This window comes from Camelina sativa, chromosome 10 (genome assembly GCF_030686135.1).
Source record: "Camelina sativa cultivar CO46 ecotype springtype chromosome 10, ASM3068613v1".
Lineage (NCBI taxonomy): Eukaryota > Viridiplantae > Streptophyta > Magnoliopsida > Brassicales > Brassicaceae > Camelina > Camelina sativa.
The window spans coordinates 21,145,543-21,161,840 of record NC_141889.1 but is presented as its reverse complement, the minus strand read 5'-3'; the positions used below and the strand labels follow the sequence as shown (position 1 = coordinate 21,161,840).

General features: G+C 36.2%; 1 protein-coding gene across 6 annotated transcripts; it reads right to left on the bottom strand.

Annotated features, from left to right (window-relative positions):
• Positions 1–3,070: 3,070 nt before the first annotated feature.
• LOC104719328 (putative glycosyltransferase At3g07620) lies at positions 3,071–5,866 on the bottom strand. Of its 6 annotated transcripts, none has more exons than XR_015569288.1 (5): positions 4,884–5,866; positions 4,650–4,780; positions 4,070–4,415; positions 3,640–3,979; positions 3,071–3,534 (listed from the first exon to the last, which is right to left on the bottom strand). XR_015569288.1 is itself a non-coding variant. In XM_010437237.3 (5 exons), the coding sequence occupies exons 1-5, from the start codon at positions 5,397–5,399 to the stop codon at positions 3,192–3,194; spliced, it is 1,665 nt and encodes a 554-aa protein (XP_010435539.1). In that variant the 5' UTR covers positions 5,400–5,866; the 3' UTR covers positions 3,071–3,191. The 6 variants fall into 6 exon arrangements, 4 of the variants coding, with proteins under 4 accessions (XP_010435539.1, XP_087326839.1, XP_010435540.1 ...); XR_015569289.1 differs by having other exon boundaries at positions 3,071–3,419; XM_010437237.3 differs by having other exon boundaries at positions 3,640–3,968.
• Positions 5,867–16,298: the final 10,432 nt, after the last annotated feature.

Below are 16,298 nucleotides of genomic sequence, written 5' to 3'. Positions count from 1 at the left end.
TAATAGTTCTCATGAGGAAATAGGACATTTTCCTAAGTTTATATATTCTAATTTTATATTAAAAACTGTTTCTTGTTTGCGAAATGTTTCGTTTACGCGTATCTGTTTCCGTTTTCATGTATTCATGCGAAATGTTGTTTTCCGTTTAGTACTCCTTCTGTTTCAATTTAAAAGTTATTTTAGAGGTTTTTCACACATATTAAGAAGATAATTAAAATTTTCTGTTTTAGCCTTTATTGATATATATATATATATATTTTTTCTGTGTATGAATACATATCTATATGTTTACTTTCTTTTAAAATTTGGGTTTAAATTTTATGATTTGTATTTAGATTATCTTACTTTTCCTTGTTTAGGGTTTAGCTATCGGAGTAATTTCCTTTTCCTCCGACTTTGATTCTGAGAACTTGGAGAAATTTCCTTTTCCTCCGACTTTGATTCTGAGAACTTAAACGTTACCTGTCGGGGCTTATGTTTCCCTCTTTTAGATGTTGTATGTCACCTTGATTACACAACTAGTTTAATAATAAACATTTCAGATGATAAAGAAAACTACGATCATATGAGAATCCTTCAATCTCTGAACCTACAAAGACCTACGAAATATATTAAAAGATATATAACATGTCCAAAAAGTATTTTGAAGTTTTTAAATATATGTTAATATACCGTTTATATGCACGGACATCCAAGATCAATATCTGTATGTTTACTTGCTTTGAAAATCGATCAATGTTAATTTGCATATCACAAACACAAATTGTTGAACATACCTGTGGTCAACACCACGTGGTTAGAGAAAGAAACCGTTAATATGACAATGTGAAAAAAAGATCACAAGAGTTTTTGTGATAGCCATGATAATATTTTTTTATCGTATAACGCTAGTAGCTAACCAAAAAAAATATGTTATTCCTTTGGATGTTGAATAAAGACTCCACTTATATATAACACAACTTTCTCAATCTTGAGAAATCTCAATTTAATCAAATTTATTTAATCTTATTAAAGGTTTTTCCCATTTATGCTAAAAAATCTTATTTTGGTCAAAAAGAATGTACATTTATTAATGTCTTTTGATCATACCGTTTGACTATATTTACTGACAATATTATGTATTTTTGTCAAGAAATACATTTGTTCTTCTTTACCAGTAACTCAAATAAATGTTTATAAAATGGTGTCAACCGAACATTGTTTCTCCATAAAACCTAAATTCGACCACGACGATATACAGATCAATCCTTGAATAACTGAGCTCCCAGCCTAAGGGATTTTTTTTCCCTCACTCTAGTCTCCAGTAAACAACCAAACTCAAAATTCAACTCCTCCACCCACTTCTTTATATCTCTCTTTTACCCTTGCTTGCATGCCGATATATCTCTCTTCTGGTATTGACAGCAGAATGTTTCTCAGATTTGAGATAGCCTCGAAAACCCTAGGGGTGTGGACTTCATAACCTCTCGCGCAAATGCAGTACCTATTGAAATGAGAATTTGAACTTCTCAAGAACCAAAACTGTATGGAAACGTATCATTGTAATGGCAAGCTATTGTTTACGGTTTTGGTTTCCTCTATTACACATTATCTAACCGGCTGCTTTTCATGTATTCTCGGTATTGTTTCTTGCTTTCAGGGTCACGAGGCATTGGGCCAAAAATATTCATGTCAGGTTCTTTATTCTACCAAAGCTTCACTAGTATCGAACGGAGATATCCATGCATGCTTCCAGCAAATAATGCAAGAATTTTCCTTTCAGACAGAGCTTTCCTACCTATGTGACTCGGCTGAGCGTATATATGTGACCAGTAAATCTGTATCACTCCCAATTCTGAATGCTTGGCAACAAGCTCTTTAGTCTTTTATATTTATATTTCAATAGTTGACATACACGAAATCTAAACCTTCTCACCACACAGAATCCAAATCGTACTTTGAACATTACCATGTCACAGAAACATCTGAAGCCGTTGTTATCTTTAATCGACGACGAAGATTACGACAATTATTTTCTCGCAGGAGAAGAAGTATTGGTCTTTCTTCAATTCAGGTGACCGTCACGGCTTCCGAGAAGAAGAATGGAGTGGTCCGTGGCTCCGGCAAGGTTCAGCCCTCGAAGATGAAGCGGTACGGTGCCGACTGTGCAGTGAAGGGACCTCAACCGACGTGAACTTGAAGCAAGCGAAAAAAAGATAGCGAAGAAAGTGGAGTGAGGAAGAAGAGATGTCAATTCTAAAAGGAATAATCGACTTCGAAAATGTTACAGGTAAGAGTCCGTTTGACGATGGTCACGGTTTTTACGAGTACCTCAAGAGTTCCATTAGCTTTGAGGTTAATACGAAGCTACACATGGACAAGATTAGGCATTTGGAGAAGAAACATATGAATAAAGGGAAGAACAGTTTTTTAAGTACTCATGATCAGACATGTTTCAAACTGGCCAAGTCTATTTGGGGAGCTTAAGGGAAGTCTACTGATGTTAATTCTAATAAGAAATCAAATAAGATGGGCACTATGAAAGAGGACGATAGGAGTCAAGTGTTTCTTCATGGGGGAGACGTGACAAACTCTGACTGGTTTGAGAAGTCTTTTCTCGTTCGTTCAGTTGAGAGTCTTGGTGTGGACTCCGTGAAAGATAAATGGAGCATAGTACCTATCGAAACTAAGAAGAACTTAAAAAGAAGTTTGAGTTGTTGAAGGCCAATGAACTGGAATGTAAGAAAACTGAAGATATGCTAAAGAGCAAAAAACATGAATGCATGATGCAAAAGACATGTTTGTGGAATGATATTAGGTCTGTGGTGATCACAGAAGGAATATAGATATATAGATATTAGGTCTTTTTTTTTTTTTTTTTCTTTTTTTTTTTTTTAACTTGGGTTTTTAACTTTCTGCTTCTTATGATTATCTGTTTTGGAAATATGAAATATGAAATATGTTGGCATTAAATATATGGTATGAGTTACTGGTTGAAACTTGAAACTAAGAAAGAACAAAGGTGTTTCTTGACAAATTTTGGTGAATGAGTCCAAAGATTTCAGTGATATATCCCTGCAGAACACTAAGGTTTTTAACTTTCTTCTCCTCTGTAATCATTATCGAAAGATCAGCAAAAACCATTAACTGAGTTCAATACAGTTATAAAGGGCTGGTGATAACCACTCTATGCATTCACATAAATGTTGTTTTCACCTAGTTTTAATTCTATGAACTCGGCTGTACCAAATTGAATGCAAAATCATATGGAAAAGATCCAACTTCACCGGTTTCTTGTGCCACAGGAAATGTTGCTGTACCGCTTTGACCCTTGCTTGCATGCCGATATATCTCTCTTCCGGTATAGACAGCAGAATGTTTCTCAGATTTGGGATATCTTTCTCTTCAACAAACACGGCAAACTCCTCCCAGTTCAAAACCTCGAAAAAAGGAGGCACGTAGTTGTCAGCAATGATGACCGGAACACATTCATTCATGATAGCCTCGACAACCCTAGGAGTATGGACTTCATAACCTCTCGCGCATATGCAGTACCTTTTAAAATGAGAATTTGAACTTCTCAAGAACCAAAACCGTATATAAAACGTTTCATTGTAATCGTAAGCTATGGTTTACGGTTTCTGTTACACATTATCTTACCGGCTGCTTTTCATGTATTCTCGGTATTGTTTCTTGCTTTCAGGGTCACGAGGCATTGGACCAAAAATCTTCATGTCAGGTTCTTTATTCTCCCAAAGCTTCACTAGTCTCGGACGGAGATATCCGTGCATGCTTCCAGCAAAGAATGCAAGAATCTTCCTTTCGGACGGAGTTTTTCCACCTAAGTACTCAAGAGGGGACTCGGCTGAGCGTATATATGTGACCGGTAGTGCTGTATCACTCCCGATTCTGAAGCCTTGGGCAACATTTGAGTTACAAAGTGCTCGAACACTGTTCCTCATGGTTTTTTTTGTCAGTTTGTTCCCCTGCTAGTTTCAAACTTCAGAAGCTTTACTCAGCAGATCTTGTATCAAAGAGACTCTCATTGATGTAAAAGACAAAAAGAAAGACAGAAAGAAAATAATAGTACCCAATCATGGCAAGCAACAAGGAAATGATCGGCTCCACCAGTTCGGTTCCAGAACTTGTACTTTCCTGCTATCAAATCGACATATTCCTTTAAATGGTCTGCAAGGCTCCTTGGTGTCTGAAAATCCTGTCCCAGAGAAGACCTAAGAGCTTTTATGCTGATGGGTATGTAGAACAAATGAGCCTTCCCTGGATCTCTTACTATAAACTTCTTGTTGCTTTCCATGAGTTTCATGAACCAACCTTCTGAGGCATAAATCCCTCGAGGTATTGAGTTATGAAATATTGGTTTCTCTCCTTCCTTATACACATACACTTTGAGTTTCCTCTCCATCAAGTCGTAACTCCTAAAATAAGCAACACATAAGAGTCTTTGACATATATCACCACTCTTAATCCAAATACTCCAACATCTCAAATTTAGCTAACCAACAGTCTCTTAAGTCTCTACATTTTACTCTTTTATAATAAATACAAGAAACAGATTAATATTACTAGTGGCGGAAACAATCATTACCAACAAATAGTGTGTCCTAACATTTGCAAAGAAAAACTGAGATTGAATTCATTGTAAGGCTGACCTTTGAAACTTGGAGATATTTCGATAAAGCGAGGCACTAAGTTCAAGAGTGTCATGTACAACAGAGGCTTTCTCAATCTCTGATCTCACAGAGACCATTTCAGAGTCTCGAGCTGATGACCACCGAGGCTTCTACACACAAGAAAAAAAAAAACGAAAATGGAATGTAAGATAAAACCTTTCAACAGTTTATTCTTGAATCAAAAAATGAGAACTCAACAATCAAAATTCTTACAGGAGATTTAAAAGAAGAAAAACTTTGGATCAGCAATGAGTTCATCTGAGATATCGAAACCACAGCCCCTCTTCTCTTGTACCTCCTCACAGACAAACCATTACCATTCCTACTATCTTTACCCATAACCATAACCGAAGTTGGATCTGATTCTGAGCTCTCAACCACCATTTTAGTCTTCCTCAATGATATATTTGGTCTACCAATAACAGATGCATTAAACTCTACCTTCTCTTTACTAATTACAACATCATTTCCTCTACCAAGATCCTTCTTTACAAATTCCTCATCATCAGAGAGATTTATGTAATTCATAACAGAAACTTGAGTGACATTAGAATTGGTTAAGTCAATCACTGAAACCTTAACTGGAGGAGGAGACCAGTAAAAAGAAGGAATACCAAAACACTGAGCAAGCAGAACAACGAAACCAACGGTGACAATGGTTCCCAACAGCAATCTCCGGATGTCGGAATGATGAAATCTCTCCATTCCGGTAATGATTCTAATTCTCATCACCCCAACTCAGGACAAATAATCACATCAAATAAATTGAGTAAGAATTGAGCAAGGACAAGGATACCTCCACTTTGTTCTTGTCTTCTTCAAGATTGAGCTTGAGAAACTAACCCGAAACAAAACGAGACCATTAAAAGGAAACAATCTTGAATGAATCGAAAGTGAAACAATCTTGAATCGAAAGTGAAAGGTCTCTTTAGTGGATGAACCCAAACTAAAGTGAAACAGGTGTTGTGTCTTCTTACTAAAATAGTTTTAATTATTATATTAGAGTAATGTATTGGTGAGACATCACTTATATGCCAATTTAATTAAACTATGTAATAGTCCAAAGATGGTCAATAATGTAACAATAGTCAATTTAACATGTAGTCTATGTTACCTAAAGAAAACCAAACTAGTCTTCAAAATTCAAAACCATAATGTAACATCTTAAAAAATCAAAACACTAGTCCCAAACCGTCAAACTGGTTTAAGTTAAATGGCTTGGATGTTTAGTGAAGAAGACACGTATGTGGCTGGATTTGATGTTTTTTTGTTGTTGTTGAAGTGAACTTAGTCGATGTTCTTAAAAATGGTTCTCGAAACACTGTGATTGGAAATTGCAATAACGTAGATCAGAACGACAACTAGTAGCTTTCCTCACCACTATTACATTTTGGGATTTAATTCTCTTGTGTCCCTATTTCAAGAATTCTTTTCTACACATCCACTTTAATTCTACATACCTTTCTTCTTCAATGAAATCAATGAAATGACGAAACAAGAAGACCGGTTTTGTTTGACTTATCTTGGATTACAATTAATATACTTTTGGTTTATTCTAACTTCAGTTTAAACATGGTTCAGATTAAGTTTCTATTAATCTGAATTTTGAGTTAATTTTGGCCATGAAATGGTTGTTGGTTTTTAAAATGAGTTTTAGATTTTGTTTTTTTGTTTTTTCTTAGTTTTTGATTTTTGATTTTTGATGTAGATTAGTTTTTGCAAAATCTTGAATGGTAACTTAATTAGTTTTTGCAGAATTTTGAATGGTAACTTAATTAGTTTTTGGTTTTTATATATACTTTTTAATAATAAAATTAGAATAAAAATATTTTAGGAAAAAGGAACAGAAAAAAGCCAAGTTGAAAAATCCACAAAATGTGGTTTATGGATTTTAGGAAGGTATTATCAAAATCCTCCAAAATCTGGTTTTCCTAATTTTTTGAAAATCTATTTTTCTTTATAATCGTGAATGGCTTAAAAAAGTGGATTTTGCATTACCAAAACCTAGAAATTAATAGAAAATTAGATGCCATTCAAGGCCTTTGATTGATTTTGGATTAAAATTGGTTTAATTCAAATTTAATGGGATTTGGTTTACTTTTGGCTTTAACTATGGTAACCAATCAAACCCCAGATTTTGAGAGAGATAAATAAGAGATTATAAGTTGAATAAAGAAGATGAATAGTTATTTGTTATTTGCCCTATAAAATTCTAAAGCAAGTTTAGGTATGTCTACTCCCACTTTCGTTACGCTATGGGTTACTCTTAAAATATCCCAAGTCGTTTATATTTTCATGTTGGATTTAGCTGGGTTACTAAAAAACCTAGACTAGACCCAACCTTGAAGGAGAGGCAAAGTTGTTGGTTTAGGTGAAGTTATACAAAAGATTCCCTCATAGGATTGTAGTTAAGTAATAAAGGAATTGTAATTTCTTTGTGGATGTTCAATGCTCTTGGATTCCAACAAAGTTTAATAGATATATGTAGGTGTTGCAACCGTTATATATACGATGGTAACAAGCTCTTATACAACTACTGCTAACAATATGTGGTGTTCACAGATTCTCAAGTTACTCCTACGAAATCTACTACATGTCCCATTCTCTTAGCTATGGCCATTGATACTCCGGTCACTGCTACTGATTCATAAGGTTCTATAACACCCACTAGTCTCTACATATGTTGAGGCTGATCCAGTAACTTCATCAACAATGTTATCACACTTTTGAGTTAGTTCAAACCCAGGACCGGCCCTAGGACTGTTGTGGCCTAAAGCATTTTTTATATGTGATATTTTATAAAAATAAAAAACTACAAAAACTGTCCATTTTTAGGTTCAAAACCATGACAAGAGACTGTTTCCCATACAACAAAACCAACTCACTAAGAAATATTTTTGTAAAGATGTCTACATAACTAGAATATATTATGTGGCCTAAAGCACATGCTTTAGATTCTTTAGGGGTGGGCCGGGCCTGTTCAAACCAAATCAATATCTCTTACTGTTTTGCTAACGACATTGGTAAATGTCTAGTCTCTCCCTAAATTAGATTTATTAGGTTTGCAAGGGACTCTCTTTGGTGGCAACATGTTTTTTGCCTTAGACTCAAGAAATTATTCAAAGTACGAGATAGGTCAGTAAACAGTCAAATCTTGAGTAGGAAAGCCATTTAGGCCGATTCAAAAATCTGAAATCAAATCATTGGACGTTCGTAGATATGTGATATGCTCAAATTAACCCTAGAGCTACTCTCTCAAACAAGAGATCAATGTAATACTTAGGGGTCGAATCCACAAAGACTCAAGATCAAATACAATAAATTATAGAGTTTTTGATATTACGCTATACAGATTAAATTGTATTAAAAACAAAAGAAGACAATGCAAAATATTAAATCAAAGGATTGTGAATTCAGAAAATCAAAAGGTTAGGCTTAGGGGATTTCTCAAGTAATTATGAAGTATTAAATCAATATATTAATTAGGGTTAATGCAATGAAAATCAGATCTAGAACTCTAAATTTTTTGGTAAAATTATTCAGTTCTCACTGCAATTATTATCTAAATTTAAAACCAGAAAATCCAAATCTCTTTGTAAAATTCTAAGTTAAAAATCAGCTTTAAAAACAGGTTTAGATAAGTTCACAAAATCATTGATCTTCGCACTCTTCATCGCCTTGACTCTCAAGAACTTACTTCATATACTTTGTCATTTGAAAAGCATCAACATTCCTTACTCAAATCCCACAATCCTCTGGAATCTCTAGTCTCACCATTGTTATCTCATTACATAAATTAAAGCAAGTACAGGTGAGTCTTACCTTGGTGTATCGATCAGTGGCATATGGACTCTCTTCAGGCCAAGACATTCTTCATACATCTCCTTTCCTCTCCCTTTTCTCACTTCTAATGAGTTGTTTCTCATAACTTTCTCTTCTTGTTTTTTTTTTCTCTTTCAAATCAAAGATGTAAGCGAATACCGGGGTCATTGGTAATTTACCTATCCCTCACTTCCATGCTTTGTGTGATCATTTGATTCAAGAATAGAATAATGAAGTCACATGTAATTTACCTACCTCTCTAAACTGATCAAAATCATCTCATCTTTTATTCTTCCTCTTTTTTTTTTGTTTTTTCTTTTTTTTTTTTTTACTCAAAACACTGAAGGGAAGAGAGAGGGGAAACATACTTTGAAAAATTGCACTGTCTTGTATGGCCTGAAAAAAAAGTTTAGTCCACTGATTTCCAACCCCAAAGTAAGAGATTAAGTCCGGTTAAACTCCTGATAAAAGTTGAGACAACGTTTGTTTAACTAGATATCCTTTGAATAAGGGCTTTCAGGATTGTTGATACAGCTCATAGTCTTTTCCACACTTCAGTTCTGAGGTCAAGCATAGTCAAGAGTCATTAGAGTGTTAGCCAAAGAACAGTAGTCATTAGTTAGAGATCATAATTCCAAAATTTTGAAAAGTTTGACTCAACAAAAACAAAAATCGGTTGTGAGACACTAAAAACCCAAAACTAAGTTACTAGTTAGTACTAACCTCCCCCAGACTTTAACGACACTTTCCCCAGTGTTTTCAAGCAAGGGAAGGGTAAAGAAACAAAAATTGTGTTGAAAAATTTGAATGAAAAGATGAATTTCCTCGGGTTACCCTATGGTGCAGACAGATGCCAGTGTGGTGTCGATCGACACCCTCGACGAACAGTGAATTTGGCCGAAACTCCTTAGTTGCAGTTAGTTGTGTTCTTGTGTTGTTGGATCAATCCTTTTGATGTTAGTTCTGTTAAGAAGCACTCAAACACAAACACAAGTTAAAAGCAACATGATAGATAGATAATTCATAAGTTCACAAAAATTTCAAACACAAACTGACTCAATGCAAGAAGAAAAATGACTCAAAAGGAAAAGAAAAACCTAGAAGTGGGTTGCCTCCCACTGAGCGCTTGTTTTCAGTCATTAGCTGGACTGCGTTGAAGCTCAGGCATCGGGTGGATCAGAACGTGGCAGTGAATGTCTCCCATAGCATGACCTCTTCATCCAAGGTGGTGTATAAGCAGTAGAAGAGTGAGGTCTACCAAGGACATGAGGAATAGGACCAGGGCGGGATTTTGGGATGGGTTTGCTTCTTTTATGTCCTGCAAAATCAACAACAGAAGAAACAAGCGCTCTACGATAATGTTGTGGCTTGGTTAACTGCAAAACAATTTTTGTACCTTTGAAAGCCTTGTTGATGATAAGAGGGGGTTTAGGTGCAGAGGATGTGTACCTTTGCCTTACCTGAGGACTCTGGAGTGTGGAGTGGGGAGGTTTCTGTTTGGGAGCAGTTTTCTTACTTGGAGCATCAGTTGTGGACAAGTGCAGGCTCGAATGTGGAGGGGTGTCGACCGATGCTAATGGAGCATCGATCGATACTGAGCTTGTTGCTCGTGTAGCAGAAACTTTTTCAACATAAAAAGTTTGTCCATCAATAGTAGGAGCTCTCCTCAGCTTATCCATCTCAAAGTTCAGACTCAAACCTTCCACATTCAGTGTTATGTGTCCCTTTTGCACATCTATGATTGCACCAGCTGTTGCCAAGAAAGATCTTCCTAAGATGAGAGGATCACTAGCCTTTTTATCATACTTCAGCACCACAAAGTCAGTGGAAATCATGAAGTTTCCAACCTTAATTGGAATATCCTCTAAAACACCTTCAGGAATTCTTTTGGATCTATCAGCTAAGATAAGAGTAATCTGAGTTGGCTTGAACTCTGTCATCCCTAGTTTCATAGCAACAGAATGTGGCATCAAGTTAATACTAGAGCCTAGATCACAAAGTGAGTGTGCAAACCTTTCTGTTGAGATTGAGCAATCAAATACAAAGCATCCAGGATCTGGTAACTTCTTAGCAATCCTACACTGAATTGTTGCACTCACTCTCTCAGAGACTATCACTTCTTGCTTCTTCTCTTTTCTCCTTTGAACAGGCTGGTTCAACAGAATTGCACTGACATCTTTGGTAAGCAGTGCTCCTTCTTCAGGGCTTAAACCATTTGATACCATTCTCTTCACATACCGCTTAAGTGGTGGTGAAAGCTTTACTACATCAATCAAAGACATCTCAATCACTACCTTGTCCATCATTGCCTTGCATCTAACTTCCTCAAGCTCCTGCTTCTTGGCTTAGGGAAAGGGACCTTAGGCTTGTACACCCTCTCAACAGCTGTTGGAACCTCAGATTTTGCAGTTTGTGGTTCTGTCTGAGAGGGGTGTCGACCGACACTCATGTGGTGTCGACCGACACCATTGTCTGAAGTCGAATTCTCCATCTCAGGTTTGGCCGATTGCCATCCTTCTTCTGCAGTTTGAATTTCTCCATCTTCTTCATCCCTCACTAATATGGCATTGCAAGCATGCTTGGGGTTTGACTCAGTTCTCCCAGGGAGAAATCCCTCTTGCCTCTTGACGGATCCAACTGTTTGAATAACTTGATTCTCTAGCTTCTTGACATGAATGTTTAATGCATCTATCTTCCCATTCAGCTCAGTGTAGACATTGTCGATCTTTCCATTGAATGTCACTGTCATATTCTCCTGTCCCTGAAGAAGATGATCAAGCATGGCCTCTATTCTACTCTCAGAAGAAGTCTTAGGAAGAGGAGACTGATAAGATGAGTTCCCATAGGTTCTTGTATAGCCATTGTTCTGTTGCTGCTTCTGGTAATCTGGGTTAGGAGTGTACCCTGAAAAGTTCCCATTGTAAGGCTTCTTGCTTTGCTGATTACCGAATCTATGACCCTGATTCCCATATACAAAGTTGACATCTGCTTCTTCATTCCCAGACTCAGGTTGTGGCTTAAATGATTCAATTTCGGCAGCAAAGTGAACTGATTTCTTACCAACCAGGAGATTGTGAACTGAATCAAGCTTAGCATTAACAGAAGCTAGCTGGTTTAAATCAAATCCTCCATGCAATCTCTTCCTTTCAGTATCTGCTCTCTTAGTGCTATTGATGGAAACTAAATTCTCAATCAAAACTTCTGCATCTTCTGGAAATCTTGTCTTGAAGTTCCCATGGCTTGCAACATCCAATGCTAGCTGATATTTCCAGTCAATCCCTCTAAAAAAATGCTCAGAAATTGAACCCTTGAGGAACCATGGTGTGGGTAGTCCCTCTGATAAGCTTTGAATCTCACTCAAGCGGCCTTGAAAGCTTCATCTGGTCTTTGCTTGAAAGAGGACAGCTTTACTCTCAACTCATCTGACATTGCATCATCATAAAAGTAGTTGAGGAAGGCTACCTTGACGTCATGCCAATTTGTCAATGATCCAGCTGGTAATTGCTTCAACCACTGAGATGCCTCTCCTGCAAGTGAGTAAGAGAAAAGCTTGCAGAAGATGTAATCCTCAGTCACTCCATTAGCCTTGATACTGGTTACAAGATCCTCAAAATGCTCTATGTGGTCCAAAGGCTTCTCATTGGGCAGGTTAGAGAAAGGTCTCTGCCCAACTAGTTGAAAGTAAGCAGGTTTCAACTCAAAATCATTCCTCTGGAATGGAGGAGGAATAATAGCAGACCGGTTCTCATACACAAGATCAGCCCGATTGTAGTCAGCAATGGTCCTGATCAAGTCTCGGTTGTTCTCCTGTCTTCGAACCGGATTCTGGATGTGGTTTGCAGCTCCACGTCTGTCTGCAGGAAAGGGGTGTCGACCGATACCTTGTTGGTGTCGATCGACACCGTCGGCCTGTTCGTCAACTACCAGAATTTGGTCGTTTCCGACAGCAACTTCAGCAATAATATTCCCTTATGCATCAAGCTTTTGGCCCTGCTCCTTGCACAAGTGGCCCTCTTGATCCCTCAAAGCACCATCCGCATCTGGTCTCAATATGATTGGGTTGACCATCTTGGCTGATTTGGCTGCTTTTGTGTTATCACGCTCTAGTTGTCCTAACTCTTGGTTTGTAAGCTTAACAACTGGACCAATAGGATTCTTCCTGGTGTTAGGCTTAGGCATGTACCTGAAACACACAAGAGAAAATAAACACAAGCGTGTAAGTAGAAAATAAAATGAAAAATTTAGACGAAATACAAAACTCAAATCTAATGGTAGATCAAAGTGTCCCCGGCAACGGCGCCAAAATTTGATATGCTCAAATTAACCCTAGAGCTACTCTCTCAAACAAGAGATCAATGTAGTACTTAGGGGTCGAATCCACAGAGACTCAAGATCAAACACAATAAATTATAGAGTTTTTGATATTACGCTAAACAGATTAAATTGTATTAAAAACAAAAGAAGACAATGCAAAATATTAAATCAAAGGGTGGTGAATTCAGAAAATCAAAATGTTAGGCTTAGGGAATTTCTCAGGTAATTATGAAGTATTAAATCAATATATTAATTATGGTTAATGCAATAAAAATCAGATCCAGAACTCTAAACTTTTTGGTAAAATAATTCAGTTCTCACTGCAATTATTATCTAAATTTAAAACCAGAAAATCCAAATCTCTTTGTAAAATTCTAAGTTAAAAATCAGCTTTAAAAGCAGGTTTAGATAAGTTCACAAAATCACTAATTCAAATCTCTTTGTAAAAAAGTAATTTTGTTCATCAACGGTTTTAATCAGGAAAACAATTATATTCTCATATCAATTAATTTCCATAAGATAATAATTCTAGGTGATCAATCAAGAACTATTGTGAAGAACAACCAAAGATGAAGATCATAAAAGATTAAGAACCCTAAAAATCACAGATCTAATAAATCATAAAAACCCTGTGAAAAACCCTAATCCTAACAAGCAAATTACTCAGACATGTTTAATGAAGAACAAATCATTCTGAATAACATGCAATAGATATTAAAAGTAAAAAGAGGGAGTTTAGAAATCTTCTCTCTACAAAGAATTCAGATCCTTCTCTCTCAAAAGCTCTCAATATCTCTCTTTCAAAAAGCTGCTAGAAAAATAACGTAAGGGTTTTCTAAAACCCAAAAACACTATTGTACAATTGTAAAACTTTGGGTAAAATTGTAAAACTTCCAAATTCTTCTTTCTCTCGTCGGATAAACATAGGTGTCGGCCGATGCTCCTTTGGTGCCGGTCAACGCTGCTACTCTGATCCGAGTCCAAGTTCTTTTCCTTCTGTAAAATGCTCCAAAGTCATCGAAATTGCTCCACTTTGCTCCTTCCGTGCCAAATTCCTAAATAACCCGTAAAGACTCAAAAACAATCCTATTAACAAATGAAAAGACTCAAAAAGCACACTTATATCATGGTTAAAAACCGTAAAAACCATGATATATCAGTATGCAAAGCAAAAGCAGATGTGGTGGTTGGGGTGGTCATATATTATTGTCTAATAGTTAAAACCATTAATACAATACTACATAGATAAAATGTGAAGATGCAACATTTGAACGAGTGGATGTACTACTTCAGATGGACAGCGTACTAGTTCAAGAACATAGTATCAAAATAAGGAAACTAACTATGTTGATTAACAACAAGGAAGGATCCAGAAGCAGGAGGCTTCGCGAGGCTTAGAAGGCACATGGTGCTTCTAGAAGAGTGAAGAGGTTCATGTTTACAATAGGAATGTAAACATGAAGAAAGAGAATAATTTCCTAATCTATAAAGAAAAAGAAAATTGTCTAATACCTATTAGAAATTGAATAGGAAATTTGCTATATGTATAGCATAGACCTAGTTCTATAAAAAGTGTGCTAAAGCTGTTGAAAGTAATAGAGTAAATTGGTCATCTAAACCAATAATAGATTCTGTAAATGGTTCGGTTCAATATAAACCGAATACATGATCTATTGAGTATAATACAAAGTCAAAATGTATTGTCTGGTGGCTAAAGGCTATACACAACAAGAAGGCATTGATTTTGTCGATACTTTTTCTCTTGTGGCAAAGATGACAACAGTCAAGACGCTACATGATGTTGTTGCTGCAAAGAAATGGAGTCTACATCAACTAGATATCTCCAATGCCTTTAAAAACGGAGATCTCAATGAGGAGATCTACATGACCTTACCTCCAGGGTATACACCAAAAGAAGGAGAAGTGTTACCTCCCAATGCTGTTTGCAGATTAAAGAAGTACCTTTATGGACTAAAACAAGCTTCAAGACAGTGGTTTCTAAAGTTTAGTTCCACATTAATGTCTTTGGGGTTCAAGAAGTCACATGCTGATGACACATTGTTCACAAGAACTGTAAATGGTAAATATGTTGTGGTTCTGGTTTATGTAGATGACATTGTTATCGCCAGCAATGATGATGCGGAGGTCATTGTTTTAAAGGAAGAACTACAGAAAGCTTTTAAGCTTAGCGATTGGGGATCATGCAAGGACTCTAGGAGGTCTACTTCTGGATATTTTATGTTTCTTTGCTCGTCTTTGATCTCCTGGAAATCTAAAAAGCAACAAGTGGCTTCTCATTCTTCGGTTGAGTCTGAGTACCGCGCTATGCAGTATGCTGTACGAGAAATCTCCTAGTTGGTGAACTTGCTAAAAGAGTTTTAGGTAATTCAGTTTAAATCTGTTGCCTTCTACTGTGACTTGACTGCAGCGATTCACATTGCTAATAACTCCGTGTTTCACGAGAGAACAAAACACATTGAGGTGGATTGTCACATTGTTCGTGACAGGATTGAAAGTGGTTTGATCAAAACTTTCCACATCACTACCGATCAGCATTTGGCGGATGTGTTTACTAAACCTCTTTATCCAGCTCAGTTCAGATCTCTCATTTCCAAGATGGCTCTTAAGTCTATCTACTTGCCATCTTGAGGGGTAATAATAGATTAAATTGGTTATCTAAACCAATAATAGAGTCTATAAATGGTTCGGTTCAATATAAACCGAATACATGATCTATTGGGTATAAATACAGAGTCAAAATGTATTGTACAGATCAGATTGAATAAATAGAAGAAGATATTTTCTATTTTGATCTGTAACAAATTTTTCTTCTATGAGAAAGGTTTAGCACAAACAAGAGAAAGTTTACCTATCTATTAAGTTTTAGCCTTTTAGAAAAAAAAGAGCTAAGAACTTAGGGAGAGCTTGAGGTTTCTTTAGGGTTCTAAGATTTGTTGTATTATCTTAGAAAAAGAGTTTTTGAGAGAATATAAAATTATTTAGAACAAAACATGTAAACAAATGTTCTATTAATAAAAAGAGAGTTCAAAGAAACCATTGCTTTATTGCGTTAATTGATACAAATCAATAGTTATCGCATTTACAAAATGAACTAATATTGTATGATAATGTTTTAAATTATACTATTGTAATGCCTCAACACTATTTCTTAGTTGACTCTATTTCCACTATTAGTCCATAGATCTAGTTCACTTAGTGGGCTCTACATCCGCTCTTGGTCCGTAGGTCCATCCATATCCGACGGTCGGTTTGCTACGTCCGACAGATCTAAAAGACTGAGCCTAAAAATCAAGACATGATTTTTTATGTGTTTTGTCATCACTCGCACAGTTCCGACAATCGCTTCCCAAAAAGTCATCCATATTAAAACTATTTTAGCAAAATCACACTTAACTATTGAATTCTCTCAAGATCTTTCACCAAAAAAATAAATATAGTTTGCTCACATAGATGACCAAATTAATTATTTTA

Bases quoted from the DNA above. Each gene is read 5' to 3' on its own strand.
- LOC104719328 (XM_010437237.3), bottom strand. From the start codon at position 5,399: ATGAGAATTAGAATCATTACCGGAATGGAGAGATTTCATCATTCCGAC. The intron at 3,969-4,069 runs GTACTATTATTT...GTTTGAAACTAG, and splicing joins TTGTTGCTTGCCATGATTGG to CAGGGGAACAAACTGACAAA. The intron at 3,535-3,639 runs GTAAGATAATGT...TCATTTTAAAAG, and splicing joins GAATACATGAAAAGCAGCCG to GTACTGCATATGCGCGAGAG.